Source organism: Corvus hawaiiensis, chromosome 2 (genome assembly GCF_020740725.1).
Source record: "Corvus hawaiiensis isolate bCorHaw1 chromosome 2, bCorHaw1.pri.cur, whole genome shotgun sequence".
NCBI classification, from domain to species: domain Eukaryota; kingdom Metazoa; phylum Chordata; class Aves; order Passeriformes; family Corvidae; genus Corvus; species Corvus hawaiiensis.
Window position 1 is genome coordinate 94,417,921 of NC_063214.1, and position 21,205 is coordinate 94,439,125.

General features: G+C 42.0%; 2 protein-coding genes across 2 annotated transcripts in view; one reads left to right on the plus strand and one right to left on the minus strand.

Annotated features, from left to right (window-relative positions):
* The window catches only part of TGFBRAP1 (transforming growth factor beta receptor associated protein 1), a 33,544-nt gene extending 29,651 nt beyond the window's left edge, over positions 1–3,893 (minus strand). Inside the window, exons 1-2 of the mRNA XM_048326500.1 lie at positions 3,810–3,893; positions 430–1,131 (exon numbers count right to left, since the gene is read on the minus strand). Coding sequence (XP_048182457.1) covers positions 430–1,114 — 685 coding nt within the window. The 5' untranslated portion in view covers positions 1,115–1,131; positions 3,810–3,893. The remainder of the gene's footprint in view (positions 1–429; positions 1,132–3,809) is intronic.
* Positions 3,894–7,611: 3,718 nt separating this feature from the next.
* Positions 7,612–19,737, plus strand: C2H2orf49 (chromosome 2 C2orf49 homolog). Its single transcript, XM_048326601.1, has 4 exons — positions 7,612–7,771; positions 9,628–9,794; positions 14,914–15,283; positions 18,211–19,737. The coding sequence occupies exons 1-4, from the start codon at positions 7,634–7,636 to the stop codon at positions 18,265–18,267; spliced, it is 732 nt and encodes a 243-aa protein (XP_048182558.1). The 5' UTR covers positions 7,612–7,633; the 3' UTR covers positions 18,268–19,737.
* The last annotated feature ends 1,468 nt before the right edge of the window (positions 19,738–21,205 follow it).

Genomic DNA, 21,205 nt, shown 5'->3' on the forward strand with positions numbered 1-21,205 from the left:
GTAACAATTTTGTAGCAACATGGGGCTCCACATACCAAGACCCACTAGTCACTACAGACTGTGTATCAATCTCTGAAGTTTCACTTGGTACCCAACAATTTTTTTACTAAGGGCTGCAAGATACAATGAAATGAAGCTTTCTACACACATGATGAAAATAAAAATAATCATAGACTTTTGTGCATTAAAAAAACACTTAGTGTGGTTTTTTTTATAGTTATAATAGTATTATAGAGTTATAATAGTACTAAGTACCAAAAATTTACCATCTCCCTTTTTATCTCAACATTCCAATATAGACCTGTGAAGGAAAGCATCATTATTATGCATAACACTTAATTAGTAAATCTTTGCTTCAGAAATTCAGAGAAATTAAGAGAAGTTAAAAAAAAAAAAAAAAAGCAAAAAAATTAAAATCCTTAGTCTCACCTAGGCCTCCGGGGCCAGCCAACAGAAACTCTTGTCTGCCTATCCTTTTCACAATTGGCCGTTTCTCGTCACTGCAATATGGAAATAGGTCCTGGGAGACACCAGTATTATAATTCAAAATTATATATTGTGTAGTAAGGGCAAGGCATAAGTAGTAACCATCTACAGCCACAGCACAGGGTTGTTCTGGAGTAAACACTTCCTTCACTATCTGGACTCTGTCTTCAAACACCATGAACATTTGAATGGTCCGACGTTTGACCGAGATAATGCAAACTTCAACGCAGAAAGGATCCCCACTCACAGGGTTTTCATTCAGTGTGAACGTCACAGCTCCTTTGATCCTAGCACCAGTGGGGACAGGTTCCAAGTTGATCATGTTCACTAGTGTTATCGTGTTGTCACAAAGCACAAGCAGTCTGGTGAGGGCAGAGGCTGCTTTCAACTCGCTCACAGGCTTCTTCAAGCCCAGGTATTTGTGTAGTTGCTTGCTGGCAGCAAAAGTTATTTTTCCAGCTGTCGATACCTTTTCATCCAACAGAAAGTGATAGATAAAGCAGTCATTGGTTCCAATATAGAGGTTCTTCCCACAACACTCAATGCACTCGATGTTGATGTAATTTTTGTCTCCCATTAACATCTCCCGCTCAATAGCAGAAACGAGCTTGAAAGCTTTAACGCTCATTGTGTCTTCTGGGTGATCTAATTAAAGAGAAAAAAGCACTACTGTTTACCTCTGCACTTAGAATCAAGTATCAGAGGTAGCAATTTAACATTCACCAATACAAAAACTTTAACAAGTGCATTTTTTAATAGCCTATACTCTATTTCCAACCCAACTACACAAGCCGGTGCAAGCACATTAATAACCACAGAAATTAATCAAATGGTATGCTTCCACTTCTAACCTATTCTGAAACAGATTCACAACAGCACCCAGCTATTCTGAAGTGATGCTTTCTCCACAAGTAACCAGCATGTTATTGGCTCTCTCAGACACTCTGGTACTACAAGGGGTTATTGCCAGTACTTACTGACTTATAAACCTGTCATGCACAGGTTTCTATCACCTATACACAAAAACAGACAAGCTTCAGGTCTTAGATTTCCTAGGAGGCTGCAAGGCATTTAGCGCTATTAGTTAACATCTCATGCTGCTTTACACTCCATTGTAGGCCTATTAATACACAGTCTTTTCACAAAATATCACAGGTGTATTCCATTTTAGCATATATTTTACATTCCTTACTCTCCAGCAATCAGAAATACATACTTTCCAAGCCAATTAAATAACAACTTATACAAGGTATCATCCAACTCATAGTAAAAGTTGTTGGTTTCGGTTGTAGCTTGTTTGGGGTTTTTTTAAAATATCTGCAGAGTGCACAGCCCATAAAGCATTCATTAAGCTCAAGATGCAGTATCACAGAAATTCAGAGTGTTTCTGTTCTCCACTATCACAGTCATTCCAAAAGTCTGTCTTTAAGTGCTAAGCAGCACATCTAATATTTATTCTACAAACTATACCTACCCTTCTGCAATCAAGCACCGTCAAGGGAGAGATGCAATTTATGAAGCAGATAATAGTGTTTTAAAAACAGTCCATGCAATGTTACTATACTCCAGATATATATAACTTCTGTTATAAGAAACCAGCAGACAACTGTGCTCAACACTAAAGAAGAGCAGATGAGAAAATGCTGACCTTGTAACAGTCACTTAGCCAACACAGGGGAAGACACAACACCAAACATCTGGAACATACACAACTACTTCTAGTTCACAGTACAATGGTGATATAAAACATCAAAAGAAATCTCTGTGGACCAACAGAGAAACCAACATCAACAAAACACTCCTGTGAACAAAACTGAAACTAAACACAGTCAAAACAAATTTAGTTTCCAATTATTACGTCTAACAAAACTTGTTTTTGCAAGAGAACACTAAAAACCATGGTAAAAAAAGTTCATAATCGAGTGAGAAAAGGTAAGGTACACAACTTGCAGGTAGCCATGAAACAAAATTATATAAAACTAAGATTATGGCTAGAAGCAAACCATATTACCAAGATACAGCATTAATGCCAAATACTTCCGAGTTAGTTTTTTGGGTTTTTTTCAGAAATCAAAAAGATTTTAGTTTGGGCTTCCAGGACATTTTCAAGTTCCATCCTTACCTGGAGTGTGAATTACTGTTATGACCTTCAACAAAAAAACTGCAACCAAACAAACCCAGGAAGCACTAGAGAAATAGCCAAAGGTAAAATGATAACACAAGTCTGGCAACACAGCCATGCATCCTCCAACATGATCAAAAGAAAAACAGCATTCTAAGTTAGAGAGATCTATCCAAATGTTGACTGCCAAAACAACCCCAACAGTTCTTAAGAGGCCATGTGTAGCCTGAAGTGATACACTACTGTCTGCAGAGGTCAGGCAGCTTTCATACCTGAAGTTGCCAAGGACTTAATTAATGTTCCTGAAGCCCAAAGTAAGAATATTAATGTATGCCACTGAGAGAAATGCAGAATTTTGCTCCTGACCAAGATGTGTTAAAAAGTCCACACAAATTTCCTACATGAAAGTAGATGAAAAGTAAAAGTATGAAAGAACTCTTAACAGATACATGACTCCTGAACAGAAAAAACAAAAAAATCCATAGTGCTACATAAGTCTGGCAACAAAGAAATAAATACATCCATTCTAGGAAAAAAAAAAAAAGCCATGAGAAAAAGCTTTTAGGAACAAACCATGCCAGCACTCATGACCTGGCTGTAACTTCTTTTTTAGCATTTATCTTGTTCTTATTTATGAAACCTTAGGGGCCTGTGAGCACTGTAAAGGAACACGTTCTGCAGAACATGCTGTTCCTTTGAAGTGGAAGAGGCCACCCCATAGTTACAGATAGCACTTTTTATAGTACATTTGTATGTTCAGAATTCCGGAAAACAAGACAATGGGAATGTTTTGCTGTCAAAGAAAAATAAAGCAATAATCAAGTAAATTATCAGTCTAGTAGACACCGATCTGTAAGCGCAATAACAACCCCACACGCGCTCATTTCCTGCAAGAAGTGGGAAGCAGCTCTCCCCCGCTCCAGTTAAGCAATAACCTTGCATTACACTGTGCTGGCCCCTGCCTTGGAGAGCAACACCCTGCCTCCCTCACCCTGCACGCACTCCTACACCCTGTGCGGGCTCTAATTAACCTGTGGACACGATTCTCCCGAGCCGAGGAGCCCCCGGGAGGACAGGGATGCGCTGCCCGTCCCCTCACACACACCGCGCGCAACCAGGCCCGCCACCGGCCGGCCCCGCCGCGCCCGCATCCACCCGACCCGACACGGAGCCTCTCCCGCCGCCCGCCCTCCCGCAGCACCTGCCGCGCACAGCGGGAGCCGGGCCCGCCGCTCCGAGGCCTCGCGGTGCGGTGGCGGCGGCCGGGGCCGCCTCGGGGCGCGCTGGGATCCGCCGGCGGCGGGCGGGGGGGAAGCGCCGCTTCCGGTGCGGAGCCGGCCCCGCCCCGAGCCCGCGTCACCGGGACGGGGAGCGGGGGAGGCCGCGTCCGGTCACGTGCGGGAGAGGCCGCCTTCACCGGCCGGGAAGCGCCCAAAGTGCTCCTCAGGCAGCTCTACGACCTCGCATCCAAGAGAAGAGACTAATATAGATATATAATATATTTATAATAGAGACATAAGAGAGTCCAAAGCCTTGGGATTGTTGGACTTAATAACAGCGATAGTCTAAGTCTCAGATCTATTGTAAAAGATTTACAATAATGCTATTTGTATATAGTATATAAGTGTCATATATTATAAGAGATTTATACCATTCCTATTATTTTTATATATATATAACTCTCAAGTATTATATGTTAAAAAGATAAATTACTTGTCGGTAGAATTGCCTTGTTAAAGTTTAGAGCTTGACATGCCTCAGTGACCTAGGAGGAGGTTAACAAAGCTTAGAGAGAAGGGTGAGCTACTGATACAAAGAATGCAGACTTTATGTGCCTCAAATATATTTGGCAGAATTCCCAAGATAAGGAAGAAACTAACAAAGCCTGCTCAACAACTCCGCTGAAATCAGCTCCGACTGGGTAAAAGGTAATTCCAGCAAGGGGGAGAGCTATGATCACTGACTCACGGCCACTGACCCAAGAAATTCACTGGCTCAAGCAAAGAGAACGACTGAGCGTGCAGGCTAATTAGCCTGAGAAGTGAGGGGATCATTAACCAATAGAAGACTAATTAATAAAAGAACTATGTAATTTGTAGCCAGTGAACATTAATGCCTTTGTTTGCTAAAGTATATAAATAATGAGAAGCTTTGATGGTCGTCATGCTGGCTTTGTGGATTTGCTACCCAGCACGCCTTTCTGCACAGAACTCTAAATAATTCAAATATCTCAGTTGTCTGTGTGTATTGGCCTCTTGCACACTGGGTGAAAGAAGCTATTTTGGGAAAACACATACAGCTGCTGAACACATACAGCTAAAGAGGAATGTATTGGAATGATGTAAAGCATTCTTTTTCTAATTTTAATATCTCAAAAAGAAAAATAATGGGAAATGGTACCTGGTATCATTTATTTAAAATTACCCTATTGCAGTTACAAAAAAATACCCAAAAAATCTCTGCTATGAAATGCAATAGGATCACTCAACAAATCTATGAAAATAATATTGCTTATTAAAATTCTATTATTTTTACAGCGATTGGAAAAGAAACATTACATTTTTATCAGACTGTTTACGTTTCATCCCTATCAGAACTTTATTGTGAGAGGACATTCTTTGGTTAACCAAAGAGGAAGTATAATTTTGGGTACAAATGCCTACAAAGTAAATAGTAACATAAGAAAATCACAGGGTAAAAATCTTGATCAGCACAACTAATTTGGTTAGCAAGGATATGTTTCTGTGAGGACAGAACTTATGAAGTACTTTAGGAAGAGGGAGATGATCCATGTAATTTAGAAGAAAGTAATTTCATTCATTGAAATAAGCGCCAAAATACAGGCTGAACACTCACCCTAGAAGCTATATTCATTTACAAGATTACTTGAGTTCAGTTGATTTTGTGACATAATTGGCTGAAGTGAGAAATGAACGAGAAGATGAAAATAGAACTAGTCTGTAGTTGTGTGCCTACTAGGCACAGAACTATAAAGTTAGGGCTTTGGGCAGTTGGCAGCGCTGGCACCCAGCCTGTGCTTCCCCTTGGATGCAGCTTCCCTGAAGAGGAAAAGCACAAGGGAACAAAGTGTATATACTGCCAGAAGACACTTTTGAGGAAGCCATATGACATAATGTTACTACTTACTTGTACACTTAAATGATTTTTAAATATTGAAAATTTGAAATTATGCCCTTTGAAGTGCTGCATCTATGTAGCTATAATGTGACTTGCATAGTCATATATCTGCAACTCCTTCCACGTGGATGTACTTTTATTGTGTTACATTGTTGCCTGTGCCTTGTAATTCTGTAAAATGCGTCAAGTACTTCAAATTATCTTGTAATTTTATGTTGTAACAACTACATGGTTATTTACTCATGTAACCATTTGTAATTCCCTATTTTTCTTTTGAACATGTGAGCGGGTGACAAACTCCAATGGGCAGGCAGTTATTGTACTTTCGAATTACAAAGCAACTTTTGTTACTGCATATCAAGTGGCGTTAACCAGTGGGTGTCGCAGCTATGGGCAGGACGGAGATCCTGTTTAATTCCGTAGCAAAGTGCCGGCATGCAGCAGCACAAAGGCTTCATACTCCTGTGTGCTGACAGAGTGACAATAAAATAGATGTTCTCCCAGTTCAATGCTATCACCTGGGGGTTGACCTCATCTTATCAGCAACACCTAACTCCCTCAAGGGCAGAGAAGCCTTGCAGAGAAACCCAGACAAATTAGAGAGCTGTGCAATCACCAGCTGTATGAAGTTTAACAAGGGCAAGTGCTGGATTCTGCACCTGGGATGGGACAACCCTGGATGTACAGACTGGGGAACAAGAGGCTGGAGAGCAGTGCCATGGAAAGGGACCTGGGGATCCTGGTGGATGACAAGCTGAACATGAGTCAGCAGTGCCCTGGCAGCCAGGAGGGCCAAGCGTGTCCTGGGGGGCATCAGGCACAGCATCGCCAGCCGGGCAAGGGAGGGGATTGTCCCGCTCTGCTCTGCACTGGGGCAGCCTCACCTCGAGTCCTGTGTGCAGCTTTGGGTGCCACAATACAAAGAAGACATTAAGCTACTGGAAAGCATCCAAAGTAGGGCCACGAGGGTGGTGAACGGTTTTGAGGGGAAGCCGTGTGAGGAGAACCTGAGTTCACTTGGTCTGTTCAGCCTGGAGGAGACTGAGGGGAGACCTAATCGCAGTCTACAGCTCCTCATGGGGGGCAGCGCAGGGGCAGGCACTGATGACTTCTCTCGGGTGACCAGTGACAGGACCCAAGAGAATGGCCTGAAACAGTGTCAGGGGAGGCTTAGGTTGGATATTAGAAGAACGTTCTTCACCAAAGGATGGTCAGGCACTGCAACAGCCTCCCCAGGAAAGTGGTCACAGCACCAAGCCTGGCAGATTTCAAGAGGCATTTGGAAAACGCTCTCAGACATATGGTGTACTACTTGGGGCTGTCCTGTGTAGGGCCAGGAGCTGGACTTCGATGATCCTTGCAGGTCCCTTCCAACTCAGGATATTCTGTGATTCTGTGGGATTCTCTGCATTTCTCCTGACCCGGCTGCCGCGCCGCCCCGGGCCCCGCTCGCGCCGCCCCGGGCCCCGCTCGCGCCGCCCCGGGCCCCGCTCGCGCCGCCCCGGGCCCCGCTCGCGCCGCCCCGGGCCCCGCTCGCGCCGCCCCGGGCCCCGCTCGCGCCGCCCCGGGCCCCGCTCGCGCCGCCCCGGGCCCCGCTCGCGCCGCCCCGGGCCCCGCTCGCGCCGCCCCGGGCCCCGCTCGCGCCGCCCCGGGCCCCGCTCGCGCCGCCCCGGGCCCCGCTCGCGCCGCCCCGGGCCCCGCTCGCGCCGCCCCGGGCCCCGCTCGCGCCGCCCCGGGCCCCGCTCGCGCCGCCCCGGGCCCCGCTCGCGCCGCCCCGGGCCCCGCTCGCGCCTGTGACGCCACTACGCCGCGCGGCTGCTCTGGAGACGCGTTTCCCTCCCCGCGCGGGATTGTGGGAGTCCGGGAAGGGGCCGCCGGGGGAAGAAGATGGCGGCGCAGGGAAGGGGCCGGTGGGGTGGCGGCGGCGACGGCGAGGAGGAGTGGGGATCTGGGCGTTCGGAGTCGGAGCTGTTGCTGCACCCGGAGTTGCTCTCGGAAGAATTCCTGCGGCTCACCCTGGAGCAGGTGCGTCCGGGGAGCCGGGCCGGGTGGAGCGGCGGCTCCTGAGGCGGGGCGAGAAGAGTAACGGCGCACAGGGAAAAGCAGGCATCAGGTCGTGCTCTGGACACCACAGACTTGCAGAGAGGAGGCCCTGGCGCGGGAGATGTCTCCATGTTTGCAAGGGGGCTGTATTTGAACACCGAAGCTGCTAAAGAGCAATTTGCCCAAATCGAGACAGTGTCTGTATATAGTAAAACTGGCGGTGAAAGGAGCTTTACATTGAAGTTGCTACGTCCATACCCAGTGTATCCTGCTCTAGATGATCCTGCCTTTGCAGGTCAGTTGGACTAGAAGATGTCCAGAGGTCCCTTCCAACCCTAATAATTCTGTGGTTCTGTGAATTAACGAAATGCAGCCTATGTAATCAGTCAACCTAATGCTTAAATGTGTAAGCATTATGTTTATTAATACTTGATAATTGAAAAAAAAAAAAAGAGTTTGAAAGTGAGTTATAAACAGTTTAGGACCATACAAAGCTTTAGTTGATGTTGTTTGGAATACTAGTTACTGCCTTGGCTGAAAATTTTGGGTGCATGAGACAATAGTAATCAAAGTTTCAGGGTTTTGTATAGATTCAAAGAATTTTCTTATGCTTTTGTCCATGGAGCCTATATGGACAGGTTTCAGGCCAACGTCGGAAGTCATGAAGCGTTGCCAGAACCAGTAGTGGCAGAGGCTTGACCTGCTCTCGGTGACCTCGATTTGTAGGATGTTAGTGGAGTTCTTTTGTCATTCCATAAATTTGGCATGCAGTACCATGAAGTGTTCACAGCCCAATACACGATTAGGAAGAAAACTACTGATGGTTCCTAGAATCACAGAGTAGTTAGGGTTGGAAGGGACCTCTGGAGATCATCTTGTCCAACCCCCCTGCCAAGGCAGGGTCAGCAAGAGCAGGTGACACAGGAACACATCCAGGTGGGTTTTGAATGTCTCCAGAGGGAGACTCCACGACCTCCCTGGGCAGCCCATTCTAGTGCTCTGCCATCCTTAACATGAGGAAGTTCTTCCTCATGTTGGGATGAAGCTTATCTCCATTATTCTTTGGGAACTGGGAAGAAAGCACAGCTCTACATCTGTAAGTCTGACTTGCATTACATTCTAGTTGTCTGTCTAGTGTGAAGAAGAGCTCTGCTATTGTAGTTGGATTCAGGGAAGTGTGTTTAAGAGTGCGTGAAAACATCAATCATCAACAGTATGTCTATCACAACTTTTCCTTTTTTTGGCTGCTATTTTCCTTGGGAAAACTTGGCAGAATTTTGGGTAGAGAGGGGCTGCAGAGCTGACCTGTGTGGGCAAAGGTGAATAACTGCTCAGTGCTGGTCACAGCTGGATCCATGTGTCTCTCACACTGTTGAAGAAAGCAGCCCATCACACCCCAGAATTTGAAGCAGAGCTGCTCCTGGCACCGGTACTCAAATGCACTTAAAGAGCAGCAAACACTGGGGGCAGGAGACTCCCAAGGCACATGAGGAGACGTGAAGACGTGAAGAAATGCACTTGCAGGTGGTGAAAAAGAAACCACTAAGCACTGACCAAAACATCCTGTGTTTCCCATTACCTCACTGAAGGGATAGACTGAGTGTAATCCACACAGAAAATGAAGGACGTTGACAGCAGGAAGGTAGGAGACCAGGCTGTTGTTGGCACTGGGCAGTTCACGGCCTCTCCAAACTGATCACCCCAACCAGCCCTCCACTTCTGGAACCCTGTCCCAATACAGTACTTTACAGTGGATTTTGAAAGAAGGTGTTTGCCACTCCGATGGTTGAATATTGAATTTGCCATAAAAATAACAATTTTTTTTCTGTTCCCCACAGAAAAATATATTAGTCGAAAATGATGTAAAGATGGACAAAGATGGGCTCACTGATCTCTATATTCAACATGCCATTCCCCTGCCTCAGCGTGACTTGCCAAAAAGTAGATGGGGGAAAATGATGGAAAAGAAAAGACAGCAAAATGACTTGAAAAGTGAGAATAAAAGGTAATTTATCTTTATTGGGCCAGACTTGGACAATTTGGGACAATGCATTTGGTTTAATCTTTGCCTGATTAATGAAGCTTGTACAGCTTTTGGACATTGTTACAGTTTACAGAGAATGCTGTGTTAGATTGCTTGTGTCAGAAGTGTTAGATTCTACTACTGCAAAAATAGGAAAAAGGGGAAGATAATTTTTTTTTGCTTTTGTCATCTAAATGTTATTAATGCTGTCTAGCTTATAGTGCTTCTTTTCACAGAACCATTGGATGGTTTGGGTTGGAAGGGACCTTTGATGGTCTCTAGTCCAACCCTCCTGCAGCGAGCAGGGACATCTTCAACTCTGTCAGGTTGTTTAGAGCCCTGTCCAATCTGATCTTGAGTGTTTCCAGGCATGGGAAATCTGCCACTTCTTTGGGCAACCTGTTCCAGTCTTTTGGCGCCTTCCTTGTAAAAAACATTTTCTTTATATCTAATCTAAATGGACCCTCTTGTAGTTTCAAACTGTTACCCATTGTCCTATCACTACAGACCCATCTTTCTTATATGTCCCCTTTAAGTACTGAAAGGCTGCAGTAAGGTCTTCCTGGAGCCTTCTCCAGGATGAGCAACCCCAACTGTCTCAAGCCTTTCCTTTTGATCATTTTTATGACCCTCCTCTGGAGCCACTCCAACAGGTCCATGCCTTTCCTGTGCTGAAGGCTGCAGATCTGGATGCAGCACTCCAGGTGGGGTCTCACCAGAGCAGAGTAGGGGGACAGAATCACTTCCCTTGACCTGCTGACCACGCTGCTTTGGACACGGTTGGCTTTCTGGGCTGCAAGCACATGTTGCTGGCTCATGTCCAGCCTCTCACCCACCAGTATCCCCAAGTCCTTCTCAGCAGGGCTGCTCTCAATCCCTTCACCCCCAGTCTGTATTGATCCAGGGAATTGGCATTGTTTCTTCATACCCCCAGCATGTGTCGATAATGAATTATTGGTGCATTTCAAGGTACTTTATAAGGAAGAGAAAGGAAATATTTTTTGTTTCACTGTATAATTGCTAATTAGTAATCATGTTTGTAGTGTTTAAGGAAAGTATTAAGAGCATAGTTAACTATCCCTGCTCCTAGACAGGGGTGGCCTACTCTAGAGTGAGGGGTGCATGCTGCAGCAATTTTGTGTGTCTTTCAAAACTAACATTTGCTTTCTGAGAGAAATATTCTGCCTTGTTTTAAAAATCTTTCTGTTTGTATTTGCTCAGAAAGCAAAAGTTTGTTTTACTGAATCTCTCCACTCAAACCTTCCCCCTGCCCAAGACTTTGACTTTGCCATGTGATATGCATGAGTGGTGTTCTGATATGTTCAGCAGTAAGTCTGAAGGAAAGGTGAATGGAAATTCCTGTAGTTTTTAAGTATTACACCTTGTTGATGTCTTGAGTCTCTTTTAGCTTTACTGAGGTTTCTAGCTGTGAAGAGCTAAACAAATTCTGTCAAGTGATTTGGGTTTTTTTAGGTTTTTTTAGTTTTTTTTTTAAATTGTAGCAGTGGCCAGAACACTGAGCTGTCTTATATCAGGTTTATTTTCCATGTGCATAAGAGGTTATAGTACCTCAGTTTGTTTACATCTGTGGACTTGAGGATGGAAGTGTGAGGTTAGTGTTTGGGTAGGAAACTGTTGGTGTGCTGAAATAGGTGCAAAAGACCTTTTTATCAAAGAAATAAAGATGGCAGGCTGGATATTTTGGACAGAAAGAGGCAATTTTAATTTTTAGGTGGGAGGATGGCTTCATCCAGAGTTTATATGTACAGTAAGTTTAGGGGCTCTTATTTTGGTACACTAAAATGCAATAATGGTTAAACCTAGGCCATATTTTCTGGGAAAACAGTAAGTTTAAGGAGATGAGTTTAATCTACCAGTCTGCTTCTCTCTGCCAGTTGCTCTTTGTACTTAACATCTAGCACATTAGACTTAAGTCTTTTGCTCTGTTTTTAGACAGTCTTAAGATTTTGCAGAAGTTACTGGTTTTGCTTTTATTACCTCTTTCATATTTAACAAATGCACTGGCAAAAACTGTCTAGAAAAATTAATCTTTTACTGCTAGTATTACTAACCCTAAAGAAATGAAGGAACTTCAGTTGTCTTTTTGGATATTAAGATATTATATTTTTCTTCGTAGTTGTGTGCACCACCTAAACAGAATTGACACAATGCCGCTGCGCAGAGGAGGAAGTAGAAGTTGGTGTTCTTGTTTCTAAAAAGAAAACAAAATGCCTAGGTATTTTGAAGCTGTAAGTTATGTGCAAGCCAGTGATGGGAGCTCAGTGTGCTGTTAGTTCCGTTTAGAAATCAGAGAGACTGATGGATTGTATGAACAACAGGAGTTCTCTGATGAGTTTCTCTGTGGAAAGCACAGCTTTACAGCATGCACTGCAATTAGTATGAGGCTTGAAGACTTGATCGGCACAGCTCAGTGTGTGTTGGCTTGCCTCTAGTAGTTACAGATAGAAGATAAAAACACATTGAAATTTAAAAGTCAGTGTTGAATACTGCGTTTACTTTTACTGCTGGTAATTAATGTTGTGCTCTAGAACACTTGCTGTATATCAGCTGAGTTGAAGTAACCTGTTATACCTCAGCAACAGAGCTAAATATCTGAGGTTACACGTGATGGTTTATGCATCTCATTACTGAATATCTGAGCTTGCAGGCAATCATACCAAATAAAAACAAGCACAGTCTCTCCAACTTCAGACATTGTTTGTGTGCAGGGATGGTTAATTTTGTAGATCCGCAAGATCATCTTGCCTACTGGAAGAAAGAGGATAGTATGAGTCTCAGAGAGTATATGTAGTTTCTGAAGTGCCATCATATCTGAAGACTCACTGCAAATGCTCAGTCTCCAGGAGCACTGTGCTGTGCATGCTTAGAGTGTGGTCTTGCTTGGGCTCATTATTTCTGCACAGTCACCTAAGAGGCCACTTCAGTGTCCCCTGAGAATTGCTAATGTGCTGATAATACTGAGTTCAGGGTAAAACATTGTACTTCTGACCAGTGTCAGATCTTCACAGTAAAGGTGAGCACCTGCCTGTTTTGGTAAGAGGCAAATATTTAGGATAATCAGGGTGTGGAGCTAAAGCTTACATTGCTCTCTGGTTTTAGGTTGCTACCTTAAGTTCTAGACTAAGATAGACAAAATTAGGAGCATTTTTCATTAAACTGTCATAATGATTGGGAGTTGCCCAGAGGCCATCTTGGCTGCATGAGTAATCATGTGAGTGGAAACATATAATGAAGCTTTTGATTCCTCTAGTAAATCTTGTGTTCTTTACCATGCACTACAAAGTAAACAGCAGGGTTACAGCATGCCCTCCATCCAGCCCAGTCCAAAGTGTGGATAGAACATTTCTCTAGGATGTAAATGTACACTGAAATACAGGTTTCGCAGAGGGTGTCCTGCAGAAAGGGACACAATCCCAAAATGGTTCATTTCGGCCCCAGTGTCCTCCCTCAGAAGAGTGCTGGCTAATATGAGTCCTACTCTGTAGCTCTTAAACTGCCTGTACTTGATATAAACAAAGCAAACGTCACACCCAAAGTCCTGTGTTGTTCTGTGAGACATGTATCTAAAAATTGAATGTGACAATTCTTGGTGGGACAGTATCCAAATTCTTCTGGAACTTTCCCAAAGTGTTTTTCTGGGAACGTTATTTGTATTGTGGCATGTGGTCATTTGTACAAGTGCTACAATTCTAAAATTCTGTTTAGCATAGATAACAATCCTAGAATTTTAGTTAGTTCCTAATTTGCCACTCTTCACCAGTCTGAATATATAAAAAACCCCCATCTCCATAGAAAAAGCAGACTGGTTTTTTTAAGGTAGGTGACTGAAAAAAAAGTCTGACTAAGGGCTGAACTTCTTCTTGCTTTATGAGCTGTGACTAGTTTCATCTTTTTTAAGAACCCCCCGATTTTGGTAGAAATTATGCAGGCAATTTCTTAATGTGTGAGGGTTATCAGCTGCTACTAATCTAATCTTGTTCCAGGCCCAACTGATTGAGTCTCTGCTTGTGGCTTAATTTAAAGTCTGTTGAGATACCTAACATCAATATTGTCAGATTCATTAACTGCAAATTAATGGATATATTAATTTGTTGCAAACAGTGTGTTCTACTTTTATTCATCTGTTTAGAATGAGATGGCTGAAGAGTCAGTGTATACTGAAAACTGAAGTTTCTAAACAGGCATATTATATACCTTAATGGTGGCTTGGGTTTTTTATTTGTTAAATCTGCACTTTCCAAATACTTTCTCTTTGTCATTCTTGAGCATTGCTTTTTTGAAACTCTGAATTCATATAGTGTGAGTTATGTTAGCTTTGTACTTTATTTTTTCTCAGTCAAGATGTTTTCTGATAATACTGTTTTGATATTAGCTTGATAGTATTCCTTTTCATGAATCAGTGGTTACTAAACTGGACAGCTCTGACTACACATAGGCTTAAAGGCACAAACTATTAAAAAAAAGTCATTAAATCCACTTAGGGTTCCTGTTTAAAGACAACTTATTTTTAAAAGGTGTGCTTTTTTTGCTTAATGTTTTTATTCCTTGACTAACAATCTTTTGGATTTACCGTAACATTATGATTTTGAATAAGATTGGAAACAGGGAAATTAAGAAGTAGCAGAATATGAGATGCTGTTCTTGTAGGTAAGGCAGCACACACTTTCTCAAATACTCATCTGTTGAAATACTTAGCACTTACTGTCTCTGTAGTTACTCTGAAATAGCTACAGTGGTATAAGCATAGAGCTTTTGGTTGTACAGCTGTAATTGTCTGCTTAGGCAGTTCCTCACACAACTCTTTTTGCTGAGGAGCACTGGTCTTCACACAGTCCCCTGTGCCTTTATATTTTGAAAGTGACTTTTATTGCTTTTTATTTTTATTTAAGTATATGTAAGTGTATATAAATGTATTTATTTTTATTTAAGTTTGGAGCATCTCAGAGTTCAATATTAGTATTTTGGGATATATATTTACTTTAGACAAGGTAAAATTCATTTTCGCTTCTCATATCATGGATGTGCTGTTTTTTGATCATCTAACCTATGTTTCTGAGAACTTTATGATTTGTGTTTTCAGTGTAACAGTGGAAGGTTTAAGGAAACGGCCATTAATTGTATTTGATGGCAATTCCACAAGTACAAGCATAAAGGTGAAGAAGACTGAGAACGGAGCTGCCGATCGCCTGAAGCCTCCTCCAGCTGGAAGCACCACCAACACAGTTAGAAGATTATCAGTTCCTTCAAATGCCTCAACATACATTTCAGCCTCCAGTTTGTCAGAGGACGCTAAGCTGGGAATAAGGAATAATGAGGCTAAGCAGAACAATATTTCAAAGACTGACAGCAGTGTGTTGACTAGTCTGAAGGTTTACCCTTTGTCTCCAATAGCAGGAGCTACTGTTGTGAAGTTAAAGAGGTCTGTTCCAAAAGAGGAATCTGATTTGCCGGTATGTTTGTGCAGTATCTTGTTTTGCAGCTTTTATTTTTTAAATTGAGATTTACAGGAACCAAAGTTAGGACGATTTTATTTTAGAGTAACAGTAGAGTATTTGGAAACAGACAAAAGTGGAGCTAGTTTGGGAAATATCAGAAAGAAAGAAATTTGTACTTGCCCATAGGAAACTTCTGTGTGAGAGATGCAACTCTACAGAAAACATGCATGTAATTTTAAAATGAGTAAGTAAGTAATATTTAAGGTGGTGCTGATAGCAGTCAAAACACAAACTAGTTCTACTGTTAGGTCTGAGAGAAAAAACAGGTATTGTAGAAGAATATGAAAACAGCCATGAAGGGAGGACAAGTGATTTGTTTTCTCTAGCAGGGAAGGAAAAATTAAATGATTTGTAGCAATCTCACTTGAATGGTTGAGTCGGACAGGCTTTCATTTGTCAAAGTAAAGGAAGCGATGTTTCAGGAACTGGAGTGAGATGCTGAGAGCCACAGAATATATCCTTAGAGGAGGAATGCCATCTGTTTTAAATGTCACACAGCAATTGGCAAGCTAGAGGCAGGAGCTGACTGCGTAAATCTGGAGAGTGCTGATTGGTCGTGGGTCTGAATGAGAAGCCATTACAGCAAACCGTATCAGTCGAGGTGAGATGCCAAAGGTCAAATGCTCTCTTTGAGATGTGCAGAATCCTAATCAGATACCTGGGCTTCTGAAAGTGAGAAAGATGTGCTGAGATCTTGGACACAAAGGTGCTATTCTCACCTAGAAGTCTGATGAGTGAGTTGTTAACCATAGAGGTAAATAGTCACCTCATTTCTGCAAGTTAGGTTTGGCTGCTTACAAATTTTCTGTGCATAAGGGAGCTACACTACAGATGAGGGTAGAATGAAGGTGGTGAGCTTAAGTGATGAGTGTAGAGCTAAGGCAGGATCTGTGAATTCGGCAAGGCATATCTCTGAAGGTGTAGGTAATGGTGCTGAATGTAGCTGCCAGATGGGAACAAAGAACAGTGGTTTGTTTTGATAGTGGTGTGACTAGGCTGAAAGGGCTTGTCAGTGAGCAAGGAGCAATGGGCCATCTCTTAAAAACACGCCACGATATAGGAATAGGTCTTAACACTTGTGTTGTATTCATGATACGTGATACAAATGAAGGAGTTTTCACATTTCCACTGTAATACAGGAATATCTGGAATGAGTCTGGGCTTCAAAGGAAGAAATAGAAATAGCTGTTGTCAGTTGAGCTGCAGGGGGAGCTTTAGAGATACAGCATGCAGTTACATTGATTAGAATTTTCCCAAGACATGAGACTGAACTTCTGTTTTCTCAATATTGCCTCATGAAAGGCTTTTTAATAATATCTTTTTTAAAATCCTTTAATGAAAGAATGCAGGTAATATCCTGGTGTGTGGATTGGTACATTCCATCAGACTTCTGTTAAACATGAGTACCTAAACACGTGGCTGTTCTGAAAGACAGCTTTAGCAACTTTTAAAAAAATCATGGCTGAGGCTCTGAATGGAATTTATGCTTGAGAGGTGTGTTTCCTACTACCTGTATTACTAACTTTTAGTATTTAGAACTCTTCCAAGTATTGCTCAGATCTGAACCTACAGAGCTTTTGAAACTTGTTTAGTACACACCTCTCAGCTTCTTTATATTTAATTTAAGTGCTCTGTAGACACAGTGATGACATTTTTAAGAGCCAGTGTGTGACTGACACTCAGAAGCTGTGACCTCTGACCTTTGACTTTCTATGTTAGCCACAGTTTAGGTTGTTCCAGTTAATACCTGTAAGTTCAGTCATGCCTTGGTTGGTGTTGGTCAGACACATGTGAAGTTAGACAAGTGTGCTCTATGGATGTTACTTTACCATCTGAAATTAAAGAATGTGCTATTGAATACTAAGTGATGCAGTCAGGAAGAATCAGTGTACTTGGCAGATGGCTGTAAAGCCTGATCTATTTTTAGTGTAATGACAGTAAAGACAATTCTGTCTCCAAGCAAGTGACTGTTCCTTGACTTGCAAGAAAAACTTAATGAATAGCACAGAACTATCCCTATTATCTTTGGGTCTAATTCCCTTAAACCTTTCAGTAGTTGCAGTCCACAGTATTCCTGTAAATAAATTAACACTGAAAGTCTTTTAAAGAGAAGAGAGATCTCTAGATTGTGCTCCCTGAACCAGTGTGTTGCAGTATGTTCTTGAAAACTCATATACCTGTCTTTGCTCTGCTTATGTGAACTATTAAAGCTCTAATTTCTCAGATTTTTTAAAAAAATACTATTTTAGATGATGAAAGGGAATTAAATATTTCACTGCTTCATCTGCCATTGCTTTTCTTTGGGCCTTCTTGATTTTACAGGTTTCTTGGGGCAGGGGGGCATGAAAGATGAGTTCATCTGAGGCTTTGGCAATTATTTCTCTTCTTTTTATCCAGGTCATTACAAAGGAAGACCAAATTTTCTTTTTCTTTTTTTAATGTTTTTACTATTTGACAAAAGTAAATTGGTTTCCTAGTTGTGTATTTGGGATTTTTCCTTACATAATCCCATTTCAACAAGTATTTTAAGAAGACAACCTGAAAGAACTTTAGAAGTATGTTTTGAAACTCCAATACGTACCCGTTTCTAAGCTGCATAATTGAAAGAAATTTTTTAATATGTAAGAATATTTAATTGTAGGTTGCTAAAAACCAAAACACATGTGTGATTTGCAGGTAGTTAAATTCATTGGCTCTGTTTTTGTCTTCACCAGAGAGGTTCTGTGATATTTAGCTTTCTCCACAAGATGGCAATAGAAAGCCGTTGTAGTAGCCTGTAGCAGAATACTGTACTAGAGCCAGATAGAAATATGTCAGATTAATGACTGACTCCTGTTTGCACAGTATCTCTAAGAATACTTGTATATTTTCTTGTGTTCCAGAATGACCTAAAGCCTTCGGAAGCAAAGAAGAAAATCCAGCATGTTACATGGCCATGAAGTAGCTAATGGTGCTTGAAACATAAATATTACTTCCATATTTTCAAATAGATAGGTTATATTTAAACAGTTTAAATAAAATTATTTTAAAACTTACAGAGATTCAGATTGCTGTGGAGTTGTTTAACAAGTTTAACAGCTCCCTGTCGTAAAGCTGGAGTCACTATCACCAGTCACCTTAAAAGTATCCACTCTTGCGCACCAAGTAGTTAATTACTTCTTTAAAAGGTGGTGATATTACACTATGCTAAACCCCCCACTCTTCGTTTTCAAGATTGTTATAGTTCATCTCCTCCATGTCACTGTGATTCACACATTGTTTCACTAAGATTCAGTTTTGCTCCATGTCTGTTTAAATAGCTAAAATAGCTTTTGAAATTTAGAGTGATTCCTAGAGCCTTCTTGGCTTTAAAAAGGTAATTAATTTAGGTGAGAAAACTGACCATTCTGCTGATAAGATAGTCTACAGTAAATTTGTTTCCTTTTTGTTGCACAGGGGTGTAGAATTTGCAGTTCAAGTTAGGTTGGTAATAAGAGATGAACTATTTTAACAGCATTACTTCAAATTGAAGTTTCTCTTGATATGTGAAATAAGGAATGCACAGATGGAAATATGTGATTAGACTGTTTGATATGAAACTTCGAGAGGAAGTAGTGAATGGATTAGTGCCATGTTCTCTTAAGTACACAGGCATATTTTATACATGCATAAGTGTAAAAATGTGCCAATGTAGCAAATTTGGTTGTTTTCCTGGTTACAATCGTGCTTATAAAATATGGGGAAAACCAGCGGAATGTAGACCAGTGCTTTCTCAGCTTACAAACAGTTGGGAGAGGGATGTGGATAGGAAGACAGAAGTACCTAGAGAGCATTAACAGATGTAATTGCGCTCTAGAAAAAAACCCACAAACCTGTTTTTCCTTCCTTTGATAATTTAAGATGGATTTTGGTTTTCTGTGAAACTTGGTGTTTCATCTGGATTATTGGTAGTGCCTTACAGGGCAACAATCCAATTAAGTTGATGGAAACATTTTTATTAAAACTCAGTGGCTCAGGGTGAAGCCAATTTAGATAAGTTTTAGATATGGATGGTAAATAACAACAATGCTCCCAGACTTGGTAAAACAAAAAATCAACTTCTGAATCCACTTGGTTAAACCCAGTAAAAGAAGCTCAGTAGTGATCTGAAAGCTTGTTTACATTTTTAACACTGGTTTATATTGAAACCAAAACTGTAGCTTATTTCATTACAGAAGTTCTCCGTTTACTGTTATGATGTAAAAGGCACTTCTTGAATGCTGTAAAATGGTAAGAATGTGTGTTTTGAAATGGTGTGCTGTTTCCCTTTTACTAAACACTTGTGCAGTTTTTGTACTTGAGTACAGCAAACTTTAACGTAATGTACATTTTGTATGTAAAGACTTGTCTTTTAAGTAGCCTTATCCTATTTAAATAAATTTAAAGCAAACGAAACAGTGCTGACTTGTTTTTGTGATGTAATTATGCTTGTTCAGTTTATACAGTTATATTTCAGTGGACTTGAAGTGATCAGCACTTAAAGCTTACAAGATAAAAGGGTCAGTAGCTGCTTCGCAGCTGTAGCAGCAGTTAGCATCAGGTGAAGTGCTGGGTTTTGCACTAGTGTCTGATGGGAATTCTGTTTTGTGGCTGGCTTCTTGTCAGTGGTCTAGAGTCTAGGATGGATTTGGCGTAGTTCCAGTTGCCAGGAGCACATGTGTGTTGGTATGTGTTGAGCAGGGTATGCAGAACTGCACTGGAATAATAGCATGATGCTGCTGTTGCATGGTAGCAGTCCTCTTTCCAGGCTGGGATGCTTTCCAGCCTTGTCATTTTTCACCTACCTTTCCCCAAAGCTGGGGCTGTTTTGCCATCTGTTGTAGCACTTGGGAGGCAGGGTGCAAGCTGTGCTGTTCCTACTGCCTTCTTAGAATCAACAAGGTTGGGAAAGACTTCCAAGATCATCAAGTCCAACCTTCAACTGAATTCCACATGCACACTAAGTTACATCACGAAGTTCCATGTCTACCCATTTTTTGAAGACTTCCAGGGATGGTTGGTGACTCCACCATTCTCTGGGAGCCTGTTCCACTGCTTTACCATATCCAGTCAAGGAAATTTTCCTAATATCCAGCCTGAACTTCCCTTGTCAAAATTTGAGGCTGTTTCCCCTCGTCCTGTCACACGCTGCCTGAGAGAAGCGGCCAAGCCCCACCTTGCTATGATCTCCTTTCAGGCAGTTGTAGAGAGCAGTAAGATCTCACCTCAGCCTTCTTTTCTCCAGACTAAGCAACTCCCAGCTTCAGCCCCTTCCCCAGCACCTCTGCCCTTCTCTGGACACACTCCAGCACCTCTGTCCTTGTAGTGAGGGGCCTGAAACTGAACACACAACTCAAGATGTGGCTGCTCATCAGTGCCAAGTACAGGGGCACTACCCCTTTGGCTCAAAGTAATCTTTCTTCTCTCAGCAAAGTACTAGAGCAGAGCTGCAGTGTGCTGGGGGATTGGCAGACCCCTGAGGAGAGAGTGTTTGCCCTCCTTTTGGAGGTGTGTATATAAAAGTGATGTTTGTGGCTATTAGCCACAACTTTCATCATAGAATGAAATCACCAAGGGATAGAATTTATTCACTCAGTGAGTTCTGATTAGTGCAGTGTGCACTTTAAAAATGTCAGCCAGCCAGGTTCTTCAAATGGCATGCAAGAAACTAAATCTGATCTGATACATCTATTTAGCTTGTTGAATTAGTGAGAGGGGAATGACCTGTGAGCACTTTGCACTTTGTACAAAGAGACAAATTCAAGACTGGTGTCAGAAACTAGGAGCAAACTCTCCCTACCCAGTAACACACAGACTAAATATATTCCTAAATCTTAGTTTCACATCTGAAGATTCCTGTTGGAGAACAGGACCACCTGT

Coding starts and splice junctions, on each gene's coding strand:
- C2H2orf49 (XM_048326601.1), top strand. CDS start 7,634: ATGGCGGCGCAGGGAAGGGGCCGGTGGGGTGGCGGCGGCGACGGCGAG. Junction 7,772..9,627: donor TGCGGCTCACCCTGGAGCAG/GTGCGTCCGGGG, acceptor TGTTCCCCACAG/AAAAATATATTAGTCGAAAA. Junction 15,284..18,210: donor AAGAGGAATCTGATTTGCCG/GTATGTTTGTGC, acceptor CTTGTGTTCCAG/AATGACCTAAAGCCTTCGGA.